General features: G+C 39.9%; 1 protein-coding gene across 6 annotated transcripts in view; it reads right to left on the bottom strand.

Moving 5' to 3' along the window:
• Window positions 1–18209, bottom strand: part of QKI (QKI, KH domain containing RNA binding) — a 141240-nt gene that overhangs the window by 96892 nt on the left and 26139 nt on the right. For all 6 annotated transcript variants that reach the window (XM_037520696.2, XM_037520700.2, XM_037520699.2 and 3 more), the window contains exon 2: window positions 10102–10244. In XM_037520696.2, coding sequence (XP_037376593.1) covers window positions 10102–10244 — 143 coding nt within the window. The remainder of the gene's footprint in view (window positions 1–10101; window positions 10245–18209) is intronic.

Here is an 18209-nt window from a genome sequence, read left to right as displayed (position 1 = left end):
TTGCACATATTCTGTTGGTAACACATGTACCTAACAAGGCCATTTAAGAAGAGGCATTTACACCAACAACTCTAAGGAGGCAAGAATAATCAATAATAATCAAAATATAAACCTGTGGCATATAAACGCAGATGCCCTAAACAATGGCACATCTTCATTCTTAGAGTAAAGATCTTATAGGTAAAGAGGCTGAATCATTCAAAACAACTTACTAGGCCAAACAAGATAAATGTTTAGCCTGCTAAAAGCAAAACAACAAGTACTTAGTAAAACAAAAATTTAAACCATTTAAAATGAAATTATGAAAGCATGTAGGGTTTTTTATGACACAAGTAGAGAACATTTTTGACGATGTAAGGTCCAAATTCTTACACAGAAGATCCTTTAAAACAGCTTATCAAACATTTAATTTTTGCTATCACCTTTCTGTTCCAGACAAATAAGCAATGACTGCTCTCTTAAAAATGGCCAATACTTTTAATTTTTCTTCCTTTGCAATCTTTTTTTTTCCCGTTCCTTCCTATCAAATATGTCAAACTCCTCCCCTTCACACAATATTGATCTCAAGTGTTCTTTTTGTGATTTCCACATCTGTTAAAATTCCCAGAGACATTCATTTTCTCCTCAAAATCAAAGCTATCACAGCACCTAGAATTCCTTTCTCACAGCCTTTTGACAAGGAAAGCTTATAATCCGCATGTCTCTTGCAAACCACTCCCTGAAGTCAGGACCAGCTCCTGGTCCTTGTCCTAGCGCGCTTTTTTTTTTTTTTAAATGCCACAGTGCTTCACATAATGTACAGCACAATAGTCTGTATCTTCCAAAGAAAAAGCTAGTATTTATTATCCACTTTGTTGGATAAATACAATTGAAAAGTGTTCACAAAAATCATACGGTGATTTTCATTCTCAGAGTAAAAAATTCAATCACTACCTAAGTGACAGGCAGCATAAAAACCTTACACGTTTCAGAAATCTCTCAAATGGTAAGCCTGAATGACTGATTTCAGGATAAATTCCAAATGCCAGTCAGTGATGTCCCAGAAACAGATCGATCATTGTTCTCACTCCCATCTCCATACCCGTCTCCTGAGTGCAACATGTCTTAAGTGCTGAGGATGCGCAAGCGTGTCTACTGTGAGCCTTCCAGTGTAAGCGCCCTTCCACACTGGCCGCTGTGCATACACTAACCTCACCACATGAGAGGCTGTTAGCTTTGCCATCTAACATATAATGCTGGCAAGGTTGCAGAGTCAAGCCCTAGAACACCTAGACTGAACAAAGAATTAGGACACAATCCCTACAGGTTAGTGGCTCTCTTCCAAAGATCTTAGCCATCTACTCTGCTCAAACCAGAAACTCATGTCTAGTTTTCTCATTCTTGTGAATCAAACTGCTTAATGCATGGCTTACAAAAACCGTGTTCAGATTCAAGTTTACTTTCAGAATGAGTCCAACTATAACTGCTTCTCCAACTACATCCCAAAACATATTAGCCCAACACTACTTTCACACAGTCTTCCTAATATTTTCATCTGTCTTTTACCGAGCAGGATCACTGCTTTAACAGATCACAATCAACATTTCTGGAATAAAAATAATTACTGCTTTATATTCAAATCTCCTCTTTAGCCTTCATGTTTCTCATTTTTTTAAGATTTTTTTTTAACTTAGCATGTCTTAAAGTTACAAATTTATACTGTTTTTATATGATCTTATAAATAAAAAAGCTAGAAACTAATCCAGAACAATCATTTTTCTCAAACAAAACAACATAGATACACTGTTTAAGCTCAATTACTTACCAAACAATAAAAATATATGGAGATGGCCCCGTTCATGATAGGTGCACTTGATGATAGTGGGTGGGAGAGCCTGGGAAAGCAGTTTTCTATGGTATTCAAAACTAGATTTCACAATAGAGTTTAGTCTATTTATGAAGTATCTTGTTGTAAAGGACTGGTTTGTTACGACACAGAATGTGCATTCCCAGTGAAACAATTAAATTCAGTTCCAAGGCTAGTCACCGCAAAGTTCTAGTTCAATGTCCCTAGGGAACAATTAAGGCAGATTCAATCAAAAAAATAAGGCAATTTTCTGCTCAAGTTCAAGCAAAAGAAGCTAAATGTTAAGTTCCTTTAACTCAAACATTTAGGTCGCATCAAAAGCGGGCACTAAAATGGGTTCACGTGGTCTGACTACCCCACTGTCCAACTGGGGTGGGAAGAAACTGCGATGAAGCGGATTCTGTTACTGATGCTTCGCTGGGGTCCAAGAGACACTGTCCTCTCAAGACGGGCCAAGAGCAGGTCAGCACCTCCAGCTTTGCTTTAAAGTCTTAACAGAAACAACTCAGTGTTTCTGGAATATGAGTAGCCATGAAAAGCATGTTTCACTTCTTTTTTTTTTTTTGGCACTATCTCCCTTTGGTTATTCTGGTGAGAATCTTAAAGCTATTAGACATCATAATTAGGTATCTAACTGGATATATCACAAGTCCCTTTAAAAAATAATTTCAACAGATGAGATCCTAGTAAACTTTTTAAGAAAAATCACTGCCAAAACTTGGTGTCAACTGAGCCTGGAAGACAGTTGCTCATAATCAATAATGCTACCTTTAAAATTAGCTCAGTATCTTAATCCATTATTCTGAACAGGAGCTCTTTTTAAATATTAAAAGATTTTTTTTAAACTTTTTTTTTAAAAAGATTTATTTATGCAAGTACTGGGTACAGTCAGAAGCGCGGGAGGGTGAGAGAATTCACCAGAAGCCAGAGCGGGGAGCAGAGCAGGCAGAAGGACCGAAGGACACTGCTGAGGGGAGCAGCGGGCGGCAGGAGAGGTCTGCACGCCATGTGGGACCCTCCTCCAGTGGCCGGGGAGCAGCCAGGGATCGAACCGGCGCTGCAGAGGCTGCGGGCAGCTTCGCAACCCAGCGCTCAACCGCTGCACCACTGGGGAGGCCCTAAAAGATAGTATTTATAAAAGAAAGCATTAGCATTTGAACACTGAGGCTTTAAAAAAAAAAAAAAAACTGTTAAACCTTGAAAAAGACTGAGCTAAACAAAGTTTGGTTTGGTTTTTTTTGTTTGTTTTTTTTTGTTTTTATAAGATGTAGGGTTTGTTTTTTTCTAAAGATTTATTTATTTATACAAGAACCTGCGTACAGGCCAGATGCGCGGGAGGGTGAGAGGATTCACCAGAGACAGAGCAGGGAACAGAACAGGCAGACTGACAAAATACACTGCTGAGAGGAGCAGCGGGTGAGACAGGAGAGGTCTGCTGCACCATGTGGGATTCTCGCAGGTTGGCCAGGATCGAACCCGCGCTGCAGAGGCTGCGGACAGCTTCACAGTGCAGCGCTCAACTGCCTGCGCCACAGGGGAGGCCCAACAAAGTTTGTTTTTAATCTGTCTTAAAATCTTCTTTGGAATAATTTCTATTAATATCCTATTAACATGCTAAATTGAAAGGGCTAATATATAATCTGAAACATTTCACAACTCCTGAAATATATAATATACTAACCTTAAAATATACTACTTGTCTTAAAAGTTTCCAGCATAAGCTATCAAAGAAGAGAGATGTGTAGATCTCCCTTTTTAAATATTATATTTTCACTCATAATCAAGATCACATCAAGACAAAAATCAAGACTTAACCTAGCTACTGAAATAGGAGATTGTGCAGGTCATTAAATGTTGATTTACCATCCATTTGTTTCTCAGATAAAATAAAAGGTACAAATAGTTTAGATGAAGACTCTTAAAGACTCTTATTTCCTTCAACCCAACAGAAGAACCACAATAGTCGAAGGAACAAAAGTCTAAGCAAAGGTAGCTGAATCAACCCCTCTCTCTTCTCAACTCCTCCAAAACAAGTGTCGGCTCAACACTCAATATGCAGGTAACAATCTTGAGAAATAGAAGAAATCCACCAATAGTTCTTTATTAATTTAGACTTGTTAATGACTAGCTAAATTTTGTCTCCAAACCCAGAAAAACTAAAAGGGAACTTAAAATCATACACCTCTATTAACACAGATTATTAGGAAAGTTACTATGAAATAACTATGTTATTAGTAAAATAGGTTATTATGGAAAATCTTTATTATTTGTTATAGCTACCAGGTCGGAACCCTCCAAGCTAGAAAAGAAATGTATTTGGAAAGAATTTATCCATCTTACAAACCATTGAAAGTACAGGTCATCATGATGGGCTAAAGCCAAGACATACCTTTGAAAAACTATCATGGTTTAAATTAAAGCATCAAAAGAACAGAGCTGTCTTCATATAAGACCTCTGAAAAAAGTCTCACTACAATTTTATGTCACCCCCAAAGCACACAGCATAGCACTCTAACCTTCTGTACAGTACACAGGACAGCCAATCTCCATAACACCCACATTAGTATCTGGAACTTACTGCACCTCTCGGCAGATCCTAAAAAACAATTCCTCACAACTCACAACAAATTTAGTGCATATTTTATGTTTAACGTACTGAACATATTTTACTGACATCCAAGTTAACTCCAAATTCCACGTATAAGACCTCCTTGGATTCAAACAAGTCCTCAGTAACTTAACTGTCCAAATTATCAGTTCGGTTGCCTAAGTATAACATTAATTTTCATTCATGGGTGTCATATTGAGTAAATGACAAACAGGTCTAAATGATTTAATGCAATATCTGCATCTTTCACACAAGACTGGGCCCCTTCAAGGACAATGTTTTTTCTTACTCATGACGAGAGCCATGTGGAGCACTCTATCAGATGCCATGCGCTGTTACCTGTATTCCTGTGAACAATTCTGTGAGGTGGATCTTCCATACAAGAGAAACAGATTCTAAAAAATTAACATGCTCAAAGACAGAGTGAAAGTCAAACATTCGCCCCCTGGCCAGAGTGTGCTGAGTCCCTTCTCCCGGTGGACAGGGTGACTTCTGACACAATTTCTCAACGTCAGTACTACAGACATTTCGGGCAGGACAATTCTGTTGTGGGAGCAGCCCTGTGCACTGGAGGGTATTTAGCAGATTGCCACTGGTACCCCCCTCCAAGTTTTGCCAACAAAAATTATCCTCAAATTATCCTCAGATATGCTAAATGTCCTGAAGGGCCACAATCATCCACTGCTGAGACTCAGTGGACTAAGGAATGGGAATGCATGGGACAGAGCAGAAGCCTTACATGTGCTTACGCAATGTGGCTCAGCTCTGGCACCTTCATGACCTGCCACGAAAAAAGCAGGTTCCAAGTGGCTACTGTCCCTGGCCCGAGTCCAACAAGACCATACGCAGGGAGCTCTAACCCACCGCAGCAGCCTAGGTCGACCTCAGCTTAGCACATTCAGCAGAACCTCGGCCTAAGCACAACACAGACCTCAAGAGCACAGAAACCAATTCTTGTTATTTTAAGCCACTGAGTTTTCAGTAGTGTATTATATGTAGCAGCATTACTGTGGCAACTGCTAACAAAAACAGCCAGTAAAGGTATAACTAAGCCAGGAGCAAAACCTAGGCCAGCCTGCCTCAAAAACTGACTATTATCTTGACTATATCAGAGTTTTTTTCAACTGAATAAATGTTCCCACTCCAGGAAGTGTCCGGTCCACAGCAGAGACAGAATAGTCTACTTTAATAATAGGAATTTTGTAAAATACTTCAATACATGTTCAGAGGGCTACTCACCCTGCCTTCTCACTCCCACATTACTCAGTTTCCAATTCACAAACACCGGGATGGACATGACAGAGCCCGGCCTCACTTTGCAAACACTGACTCTAAGCCTTCCTTCTCCTCTGGCCCCTGGGCTACACAAAGTCAGATCCAAAACACCAGCTCCAATTTCACACTTCTAGAAATAAGTCGCCATGTGCAAATGCAAACAAACAAGTTAAAGTTTAGCAATATTTTAAAGTGTGAGGCTTTCATACAAATATACCCAACATATCCATACTGTGCGCTAACCATCTACCAGACACTAGGCTAGTCAATGGAAACATAAAAATTGTCAGAGTGCACACCCTTTGTGGAGTTTCCACTGCAGTGACACAACTACAGCATAAAGGCACTTGCCGAGTACTTGACATATATAAACTCAATCCTCACAACCCTGTGAGAGACTTGCTATCTCCACTACAGATATAACAAAACTGGGGACCAGAATGACAAGTAATATGCCCCCAAAATAAAAAACAAGTAACAAGTCAGCCAGGGCTCTGGGCCTGAGTCCATACTTCTGAACACCATGCTACACTCCCATGTGAAGCTTTATAGCAAAAGCCCCTTCTAGGCATAGCAGATGAATTCATGCAAAAAAAAAAAAAAAAAAAGCTTATATACAAATGGGGGGAGGGAGAGACACACATGATGTCTAAATACATTAAGTGAAGAAAAGCAAGGGTAAGTACAACGTGTATTTGTTTCACTGTGGCCAATATCTAATTCATAAATCTGAAATTTAAGTCTTTATCCACACTGCCAAAATCTGACACAGACTGCTTTTATTTTAATACTATTAAAAAAAATTTAAGTGCAATCAAGTTCCTGATATATACCATGAAACAGTCACTTTTCATTTGGTATGTACTAATAACCTCAAAAAAGTAAAACTGTATGTTGGGTCTCCCTGGTGGTCTAGGGGTCGAGTTTCAGGACTATCACCTATACCCCCTGAGTTCGATCCCCAGCCAGGGAGACCCACAGGGTGCGGCAGACCTCTCCTGTCTCCCCGCTGCTCCCCTCAGCAGTGGATTTCAGTGGATTCGCCTGTTCTGCTCCCCACTCTGACTCTGGGGAATCCTCTCGACCCCTGCACCTCTGGCCTATCTGCCAGCTCTTCTACGCAAAAATAAAAACTGTGAAATTATATGCAGATCTCAATTTTGTTAAACTTAAATTCTTTTAACAGAAAAATCAAGGTATTAAAAAAGTTATGGGGAGGATCAAAATGGTTTTATACCTACTTCTCTCTTCCTATCATATAACTAAATGTCTCATTAAAAGACTTATTAGTGAGACAGACATTTTTGGGTGCCAAGAGTCATTTACAACCCATACACCAGCTTGCCCACTGACAAGCCCAAATGTGAGTATCTGGACTCAAACTCAACAACTCTACATCAGAACTGCTGAACTCCCACCTTCCCAATCTGCCCTTCCTCATTCTTTTCTAGCTCAAACTGGTGATTCCATTACTCCACCTGATCAAATCTGATCAAAATTATTCTTTACTCTCCCTCACACACCATATTCAATATATCAGAAAATCCTACTGGCTCTAACTGGACAATCTGTACAGCACCAAGCACTTTTAAGTCCTCTTGTTCAAGTTCCTCGTCTGCCCCCTACTTGAGGTCCTGCTGCCACCAGTGCCCACAGCCTTTCCCCACACAGCACTCAGAACAAATCTATTCAGACCCAACTGAGCTAATGTCACTCCTTGGCTCCAAACATCTGAACGACTCCCCATTTCACTCAGAAGAGTACCTAAAACCCCTCAGGGCCCGAAATAATATTGCCTCCACCACTAACTCTCTACTCTCACATTTTACCACACATGCCCACATGCTCAGGACTGCGTCACTGCACATGCTATTCACCACACCTGGAATGTTCTTCCACTAGATGATTTTCATGCTTCCCTCCCTACCTCTCCCCGACTATGTCTCTGCATCCTCTTCAACTTCTAAGAGATTCCTTCCTTGACTGCACTTAAAAATAAACACCTCCACCACCAAAACCACAATTTATCTGTTCATCCCACTTTATTTTTTTCCATAATACCCTCTGCACCAAAAGTTGACATTAATTTACTGTCTGTCGCTGCCCCTGCAGTACCTGCTCCCTGAGAGCAGAGACATCTTAGCTCACGTGCTACCTGCATCCTGCAGCAGCACCTGGCTTGACCACACATACGGTCATGCCTCAGCCCCCTTTTCTGATGACCTACACAAATGAGAGCAGTACTTCTCAAACTCGGCCTGTGTCAGAACATCCATGGGGCTTGAAAGGAGGGCTCCTGGGCCTCACCACTACTTTCTGATTCAACTCATCTAGGCTGGCTGGGGCATAAGCATTTATTTACAAGTCCCCAGGAGGTGAGGATAGCGTAGCTCAGGGACCACATTTTAAGAATCTAGACGACTTCATGCCCTAAAACACCTGTCAACAACTGTAGTCGACCATGGCAATGAATCTCAAAGAGCAAAATGATAGGAATATGGTGAAAATGAACTCCCTCTGGGCCCACACCATAAAATATATCCCTTCTGACTGCATGGAACATATGTCTTTTAATAATGCAACATAAATATATTTCATCCCTGAATAGGAGTTTTTTTTTTTTTTTTAAAGCACAGGAACCAGGCAGATTAAGGTTACAATCTCCAACATTATCTTATGGTAACACACATTCTGTTAATCACTAGTGCTGAAATTTTACCCTTTAGAGTTTCATTCAACAAGCAAACAAGAAGGCTGACATTCTTTAGGAGATCCTGAAACAACAGGTTCCAGTTGGAACAGCTGCTCCAAAGCAGTTTTGCACCTGCAGGAAACATCCCAAAGCCCAGTTGGGCCCATGAATCATGTGTAGACATTGCGAATCATCACGATTGGTCCGAAACCCCCTCACTCTCCCAGCAATCTGAAGTTTGAAGGTAAACTCTGAGAAGCACGTGTAAGTTACGTGGAGGACAAGGTTGTGAACAAACAACGTCCAAAATCCTACTGCTGAGGTCCTGGGCTACCTGTTCCTGTCTCGCCTGAGGTTTTGTGTTCCAGCTCTTCCTTTAATCCTCTGTACAACACCCAACTATATCCCAACAAGCTTTCTTTTGCCTCTATTATCCAGAACTATTTGTATATTTACAACCAAAATGACTTATACAGTAAATGCATTAGCTTTAAAGAAAGCTGCACTGGAAATGCAACTTGTGAGAGACAAAAGCTTTCCCCATTAATTCCAATGTAAGGCACTCATTTCCCATCTCCAAACAAGTATCCTGTCCACATAATCAATGAATCTAGAGCACACATCACATTTTTTAACCTTAAAATATCAACTGCTTCTTGCATTTTCAGAAAGTCCTCTGAAATGGAACAAGAAGTCACCAGTTTTCCATTACTTATTCAACAGGTACTAGATGCCTACTATGCGGCAAAATGATGCATATTGGAATGCAGCAACGAATAACAAAAACAGGATCGTGTGCTTTACATTCTGTTAGGGTGACAGAAAAATAAACAGCAAGAAATATGACAGAGAATAAGCCGTACTGTGGAGAAATGGAAAGTTATACAAAACAGGTAGTCAGATGGCTTCTAGATAAAAAGCCAAGGGTGGCTCTCTGAAGTGACATTTAAGTTTAAATCTTAATGATAAGAAGCAGCCAGCAAGTAGAGATGGGTGTCCAACTAACATAAGGTCCTTAAGTCAGGATCAACCTATAAGGACCAAGGTGACAGAGTACACCGAAGAAGTTGGGACTCATTTTAAGTCAGAGAGACAGAAAGGACCTTATGAAGTGATGTGTAACAAAAGGCAGACTCTGGATCTATTTATAGATTCATTGGCATGTTAACTGGTAACGAGGTGGTTATTCACAACAAACTTTATCAAGAAAACCTGTTGAGCAAAAGACAAAGATGAAAACAAAAACAATAAAATACACTGATTATCACAAAAATTTTAGAGGTGAAAGGTGCTAACTTGCTGTCAGCACCCAACCCCTCATCTTACTGAAAAGGTGACAGAGCACAGATGATGGCTTCTCTGAGGTCAGGTCAAAGAGAGCAGACTTGTACTTGTGCTCTCTGACATTCACAGCCAAATCCTCTCCATAATTCCAGTCCCAAATTATAATGTAAAACCAAGTCTTTACTATGTGCATTTCCAAAAGTCAGAGCAGCATTCACATGAAAACATTTTTTAAATTTTTTAAATTATCCATGCCAAGTTATTACACTTCCAGTTCCACACATGAAAATACTGTTAAGAGGCTGACAATGCTTTTAAGTAGTCGCCACCTGCTATAGCTCATCCCAAAATATGTCAAACGGGAAAAAAAAGAATAAAACAACAAAATATACTTACATCCGGGTATTCTTTTACAGGCACATAGAGTTTCTCTTGCAACTGAACAACAGGCCCCACGGCATCGGGCAGCTCTGCGCTCCTCTTCTCTGCGCTGCCGTTGAGCGTGTCGTTGTACATGTCTTTCCGGACTCTGCTGATTTCTGTTAAAAGTAAAAATTTTAAACGTGTTAGACGAGAAAGTATTCTTGCTAATCAGGAGAAAGAAAAAAAAAAAAAAAAAAGAGGGTGGGGAGGATTTCAATGGTGAGTGTTAAAACTCAAAGAAGCAAAGAATTGTTGGCCTGGTTACTGCTTCATTTAACCGAACACATTCTGAGTTAATTTCTACCAGAAACCAAATGGATGCCAACCAAAGCATTTACTTCAGCAGAACTAACTTGGGAGCCAGAGTTCCCATCCACGACGGCACAGACCTGTTATTTCACCTAATGTCTCCGGGCCCACATGAGGTCAGTCCTTATTTCCAAAGGATAGCGTCAGTCAATTATCATCAGCATGTGTGTCAGACCAAACGAATACTGAAGCTCTCTCATACCTCAGAATTAATCTGTCCAAAGAAGATTTAAATCGGACATTTCATTAGTGATTTTAGGGATTGGGCTACTCCAACAGAGATGTTCAATAGACAGTGAGTTCAGTAGAGCTGAGCCTGATACACAAATTTAGGAGTTTAAGGTGCAGAAATGGAAGCAATGTCTTAAAGCCAAGTACAGGGAGAGGAAAGACGGAAGGAAACTTGAAAAAGCAACATTTAAGGACTGACGAAAAGAAGAGTCAAGTAGAAATGGAGGCAGACAGAAAAAGGAAGGGACAAGTGGCGGCAAAGAAACACACACCAGATTTAGGGGCAGCATTATCAACAGCGTCAAATGGTGAGCGGTAAGAACACAACTGGGCACCTTGGGTTCGACCACAAACTGAGCAGTGATCAGAGAAGATGCAAAGCAAAGAGCAAATGAATAAAACATAAGAAAGCACAGACACCTGAAGTCAATGTTCTCTTAAAAAAAAAAAAAAAAAAACCTACTAGTTCCCAGGTATAAATATACTTCTTTTACAAAAACTATGAGAATAGATTTTAATGAATCAAGTCTTATACAAAGATACTGAGTATTTCAAGCACCCTTTCTAAGGCTCCCAGCGTGCTAGCGGCTTGGCCCTGACCGCTGAAAGCCACGTCTCACAAGAGCTGCCGTCCCCGCGCTAGCGGGGCGCCTCTGTAACGGCCTCTCCACACTGTGCACTGTGTGCTCCTTGATGAAAAGGCTCGTGTCCACTAGTGTTTAAAATAAGATGCCTTGTAATTTTGAAATGTATTTTGTATGCCTTCCAAACATGGAATGTTAATGCACTGCTATTTAAATAACTACCAAACATGAAAGCATATTTTAATTTCCTTAACTAGTTATTTAAATCATTTTCAGTTAAGTAAAACCCAACGCAGCAAAAAAGGCACGATCAAAGGTGTTCTTACCCAGCTGAAAGGTCTTAATCAGTGGCAATGCCACAAAATAATATATTTTCGGCTTCGGTAATGGCAATATTCATTTTATAACAAATTTCATCTCTTAACAATTTGCTTGTCAAAGCTTATCAAATGTTTATCTTTGAACAGTAAATGAATATTTTTAAGAAATAAAGGATTTTAAACTATATTTTAAGGGGAACACGTTTTCTTAAAGACTTGTTTAGAACTCTCAAGTTTTATAATGAAGTCTTCCAAAGATGTCCAGTATCAAATTAGTGTTTGTTAAATTAGCATGACAACAATTTTTAAGTCAAGTTTTCAGCCACCAAGAAATAATTTATAGGTCTCTGAATAAAAGCACTTTCAGTATTATGTGACTACACGTAAGTTTCCTCTTCACAAACTGCCCAATTCTTGTTATGAAGTCAGCAAAATACTGATTAAAAAAAATCCTGACAACAGCTTAAAAGCAAACTACAGCTAAAACTTGCTTATATAGATGCAAACATCCTAAATAGACTCCAAAAAAAACAAAAAAGCACTAAAACCAAGTGGAATTTACAACTATAAATGTAAGAACAACTCAGTATTTTAAAATATGGAAGTAATCAAAGTAACACATAGATTGAAGGGGAATTATTTTCCAGGTAAACGAATCCATCAAACTTACAAAAACCAAGGGAATCAAATAAAAACAAAATTCAAAGCAGAATGCTACATTAAAATAACATATACATATACTAAAGCCAGTAACCTCTCACATATTTGATCAAAAGATGTAATGGAAGAAAAGCTACATTTACCACATAAGTGGTATTTTATAAACATCTGTAGGATTCTTTGATTCATAAGAGAAAGCGCCATGAAGGTTCTATTAACCCCTCTAACCCCAGATCCTAGAATAAGGACTGGAACACTGTGGGGGTGCAGAAAATACTCGCTGCACTTCAGCGGGTGGGGGTGGGGGTGGCTGAAGGGAGGTGGGAGAGAGATTCTAGAGCATGAAACTCAACATGTCGCGGTTCCAGCTCTCCAAGAATTCAGCCTCTTATGAAAGGTACAGGAGCAAAGAGATACTGGAAGGCGTAAAAACTGTTAAAATGGACAGATCCAAAACCGTGGTAACACAAAGGCAGGGAATCGTCAACTCTGCGATAGGGTGCTAAGGTCAGGAGGACCCCAGGAGCCCTAAGAGGAAAGAAATGCTGACCTTTGTCTTCTAAGGAAGAGGAGGATGGGCACAAACAATGTGATCAGGACACTTACTCTCTCCTAAAGCAAGAAGCAGTCCTGCCATGTTTCTTTCCGTCTCTGAGACAGCGCACTCACTTTAATAGTAGAACACAAATTACCCACAAGACAACACTGATGGGAAGAAAGGAGGAGGAAGACGTCGTTCCGGTTCTCAAGGAACTGAGACTTACTCACCGTGGAATCTAACCAGTTTAGTGTGACTTTTACCAACGGCACTTTTCCAGCCAAGAAATCATCAGCACTTCTTGGGACGTTACTTACAGCACTCAAGTGGGACAAGTTCTGATTCCAGTTCAAATAGTAACTGTATGATTTTAGACAAATATCTTAATCTCGCTGATCCTCTACTTCCTATAATTAAAGTCTGTTGTGACTTAACCAAATTCACTGATTTCCAACCATTTATTAATTTCCTACATAACCCCATGTTTTTTAAAAAGTTGTCCCCCCCGGCGCCCCGGATTGAACTGGTGCTGCAGAGGCTGCGGGCAGCTTCACAACCCAGTGCTCAACCGCTGCGCCACCAGGGGAGGGTCCCACATGGCGCGCAGACCTCTCCTGCCGCCCGCTGCTCCCCTCAGCAGTGTCCTTCGGTCCTTCTGCCTGCTCTGCTCCCCGCTCTGGCTCTGGTGAATTCTCTCACCCTCCTGCGCTACTGACTGTACCCAGTGCTTATATAAATAAATAAATAAATAAATAAATCTTTTTTTAAAAAAAGTTGTCTTTAGGAAGGAGCTCAAAGGACTAAGGGAGTGGATCACAGACGCTTGTGTGTGCTGTGTCAGTAATACATAATACAAACAATGATGTAAACTAACGTTATGCCACAATTTAAAAAAAATTAAAAGAATTTGTCATCTCTCCAAGGCTTTTCATTCCATAAGTTCTGGCAAGCAGAACTTCTGTTAATATCTTCCTATTAAGTTTATATGATCATAGCCTAATTATCACAAAACATGCCATGGGTATGGGTAATAATCAAACCTTTTCATAAATGGAGAGATAGAAGTGTTCATTTATAAAACACAGGGTCACTTCCTTTCCAGCGTGTGGTGTACGAAACACAACATGACTGTGCTTAGATGCCCCCATCTTCACAGGACCGCCATCAACCTGCAGCCATGGTTCAGAGATCCAAAAGTTCAGAACCATGTGTTTTACCACCTTGTATACAAATACCCTTTACAGTAATACCAAAACAGCCCCAATGTCAAGACAATTTGTTTTAGACATCTCTGAAGTCCTTAACTATTACAAAGTTTACTAAGGCAAAGTCTTTACTAAATCTTCTCCCAATGGCCCCCACTCCACTCTTCAAAGCTTTTAAAAATAGGTCAAATGTTTCTTTCATTTGACAATCTCTCCAAGTTGTAAAATGGCATGGCTTTATACCTTCCCTTCATTTAGGCATACTCCATTTGTCTATGTCCTCTGACAACGTGAAACCCTGCACCACACCACACTGCCCCCCACAGGGATGGGACCAGGGCCGCCCACTTCCAGTTCCACGTGCTCTCCCACTGCACAGGCTGCTGACATGTGGTGCGGCCAAACCCCCATCTATATTTGCACAATTGTTGGTTAAGACACCAGCAGACAACTCAGCTTTCTTTCCCAGATGTTTTCCACTAGTCATATCCCTTCAGACTGAAGTTAACCTACCAGCGGACATTCTCTGGGGGCAACCACCTATGAGGCGAGGATTCACCCCCAGTTTCATCGTGCACACGTCTCTAGCCGCACACTACAGTACAGGCACAGCCTGATGAAATCTCAATCTACTTCAGCGGACTCTACCTCTGACCCCACTAGCTTCAACAGGAGATGGCCTGTTTTGTAATCTGTGTATTGTGCCATCAAATTTAGAATCACATCTTTCAATGTGGGGGAGAATCAGCTTTCCAGCATTCAGGCTACGCTCATTCTCCATGTTTTCTTGACCTGACATTCAGGGATCACATTTTTCTAAATTTCAATATCCTGAAAACTACTTTGGTTTGAACCTGCAAACTCTGTTCATTACACTAGTTACTATCTCCTCACATTTCTCTGCTTTAATTACCTTGGGTCCCTCCCCCCCCCCCCCCCCGCAATTCCAAACTAAAGCTCAATTATTAGTAAATTCTCCTAAGAGTGAAAAGTCACTGCACAGTTCCATGTTGTGTTGTTACGTTACCTTTCAATATTCTGTCGCCTGCCTTAAGCTTTTCCCCTTTTACTCACTAACTATAATTTAACCAAAAGTGTTGTTTTAAAATCATTCTTGGGCCTCCCCTGGTGGCGCAGTGGTTGAGCGCTGGGCTGCAAAGCTGCCCGCAGCCTCTGCAGCGCCGGCTCAATCCCTGGTGGCCGGTCAAGGGTCCCACATGGTGCACAGACCTCTCCTGCAGCCCACTGCTCCCCTCACTCAGCAGTGTATTTCGGTCCATCTGCCTGTTCTCTTCCCCGCTCTGGTGAATTCTCTCACCCTCCCGCGTTTCTGACTGTACCGGGTGCTTGTACAAATGAATTCAAAAAATCTTTAAAAAATAAATAAATAAATAAATAAAATCATTTTATGTCTCATAAGCCTAAGCTCATTTTTGCCTTTGGTTTTTCCATCCTCACTACTTTTATTATATTTGAATTCTGTGTATTCATCCCACCTACCCTTCTGCCACCTTAGAATTTTACATATTCTTTTAAAACCTAAATTATTGTATTAATAACCTCATCACTATGGAAAAGAGGAACATCAGAATTAAGGAAAACATGATGAACTATTAAATAAAAGGTAGAAAAATACAGGCTGAGGAGCCCAAACTAAGAAATTGGAAGTAGTCATTCCCCCAAACAGATTAGAGTAGATTAGATTAGATTAGATTAACAAAGGTAGAGGGGTGAGGGAGAGAGAAACTGACAATATATAAACTCAATACTGGATTAAAATATAGCCCTTCTTTACTTTTTTTTTGGAAAATCAAAAACCAAACTTGTTTTTTTTTCCCTAAACCAAGAAAATAAAAAGCAGGAAATGAAATTTTTAAAAATATGTACTAACTCAGAAGTAAACAAAAAAATCTGCTGCTGATATACTGATAAATGATAAAACAAAATGCATGAAAACTATTTTCAGGAGTTGTAACAATCCAAATTAAAGACAACTTTCTAACATATTCAAAAATCTTTCATAGGAAACATTGTTTTATACTCACTATTGTGGTTGCTAATCCCAACAGCTCAAACAGTTATGCTAAAGTTATAGATGTGTATATATCTTATTGGGGAAACTATCTGGTTGTCCTGTGTGCCTTTTAGTTAAATCCTTCCAAAGGAAAACTACTTACCATTGTAATACAGCTGGAGGTAAAATACAGAAAGCAATGAAATGATTACAGTGCCATCTATTATTGCTTCTTAAAAAAAAAAAAAAAACCCATTAATTTATTCAGTAAAGTAAGAGCCAACTATGTATAAGTATATACATGCTTTGATGTACATGGTATAAATTTTATTTGCTAAGCTAAAATGACAACTTCCGAAACCCATCTCCTGCTGGACAGTGAACTGGTACACTTAACACAAAAAAGCAAAGTAGGAGTCTAGTTATTTTAGGTACTAATTAACAAACTACTGGCTCTACACGATACTCTTTAACCCTAAAACAATAATATTAGGAACCTATTTATAAGTGAAGAGCAACTACCACTCCTTGAAGAGGCAGCTGTTAGGTATGCTTAATAAAGTGTTTTCTGTACAGAAACCACTAATTCAAGGTTTACTAAATACAGGGAAAGTTTTAAAGATATTTTGAGCAGAGAAAAAAAATTATTGTACATTAATTCACCATGCTCATTTTAAAAAGCCACATCCACAAAGTACAGACAGCAAATTAATTCTTTTTTAATTCACTATCTAGTGGAATGTTTTGCTTACTCAAACAACCAAATAAACTTGATTTAATTTTGAAGCAACTGCTTTGAAACTGGCCCAAAAAAAAAAAAAAAAAAGTTATCCTTTAATTTGAGATGGGACCTTACTTTGGGGGTTAAATTGTATTTCAGAACTATAAGCAAAACTTAGGACTATATAATTGAATTCAATTATCATAGTTCTCTAAATTGGCAAAATAATACTGCAAAAATGTGAAATTTCACATTAAAAATACATCTTATAAAAATGTCCATCCTGTAATTGTTCTTCACAAGGGTTTTGTCCCATGGAAGGTATTTAACAGTGGCAACTGGACCTCCTAGGAAAAGTTCTTTCAAAGGTTACAGAAGTTATCATATGATCCAATTTCTACTAAGTATGTATGTATATTTTCAGATAGACACATGGAAATAAAAAGAAAGAAAGAACTATCAACAATTGTCATCTCTGGAAGGATTTAGAGTCACTAGTTAGCTTTCACATTACACTATGAATTTTATTACAATAATCATTAAGAAAACAAAAATTTTGTCATTGGGGGCTATAAAGCACTTGAAGTCAAAATGCTGCTTGTGACATGGATTCCCTACAAAAGAGTAAGAATTAAGTCACTAATTCCAATTCTAAAAATAAACCACAAAGACCTATAGTTTTTTAACATATAGGTAGGTACCTTCACCATGCTGCGATATTTTTATGCAAATTTAAAAAGATCCCTTTTATGCAAATTTAACAAGATCCCCCCCCAGAATCTGAAGCACAGTGCACATGGAGAGGAGCAGGGGAGGGGGGAGGAGCCCGAGGAAGGGAGAGAGGAGAGGGGTCAGGGAGAGGGAAGGAAAGGGGAAATTCAGGCTTGAAGAGGAAAGAAGGGGTCCAGAGTCTCAACTAGTCACCAAGGTCTTTGTTTCCTCCTGGAGAAGCCCTTTAGAGCAAGGCGCTCTCCCCACTCACTCCAAGAGAGCGTGCTTGGGCCCCGGAGAGGAAGAAAATGGAGCAAGCCCACTACTGGTGCTCAGAGCACGCACTGCCCACTGGGGCCAAGAAAGGCCCCAGCCTCCCCTCTTTCTCTGGGGGTGAGCCCGAGGCCAGGGTGCCGGGAAAGACTCCTGAGCACGCGGACACCGCTGCTGTGCAAAGATGGAAAAGAGGCCGCCAGACAGAACGGGAACAGTGTGCTGGGAAGGATTTCTTTTAAGTGAACAGAAAGTAGTACTTAACTGGAATAGACACCCTACCTCATCAAAATTGGATTTTGTTTTGAAGTTTTACGCCTGGTTAGTTTGACATGCTAAAATCAAGTATTATTTAATACGCTCCATTATGACTCATTATATTAAAATTTATATTTACATCTGCAGGTTAAGCAACCTCCTTAAGAAACATTTGTCAACATTTGTCGACAATAAAGACAAGCTTAAAATCAAACTCTTGAAAGGGCACTACATAACTGAAGGTGGGGGGGAGCCAA

Source organism: Talpa occidentalis, unplaced genomic scaffold (genome assembly GCF_014898055.3).
Source record: "Talpa occidentalis isolate TD23 unplaced genomic scaffold, MPIMG_talOcc4v2.1 talOcc4.2, whole genome shotgun sequence".
Taxonomy (NCBI): domain Eukaryota; kingdom Metazoa; phylum Chordata; class Mammalia; order Eulipotyphla; family Talpidae; genus Talpa; species Talpa occidentalis.
This window is presented reverse-complemented; position numbering and strand designations above follow the sequence as displayed.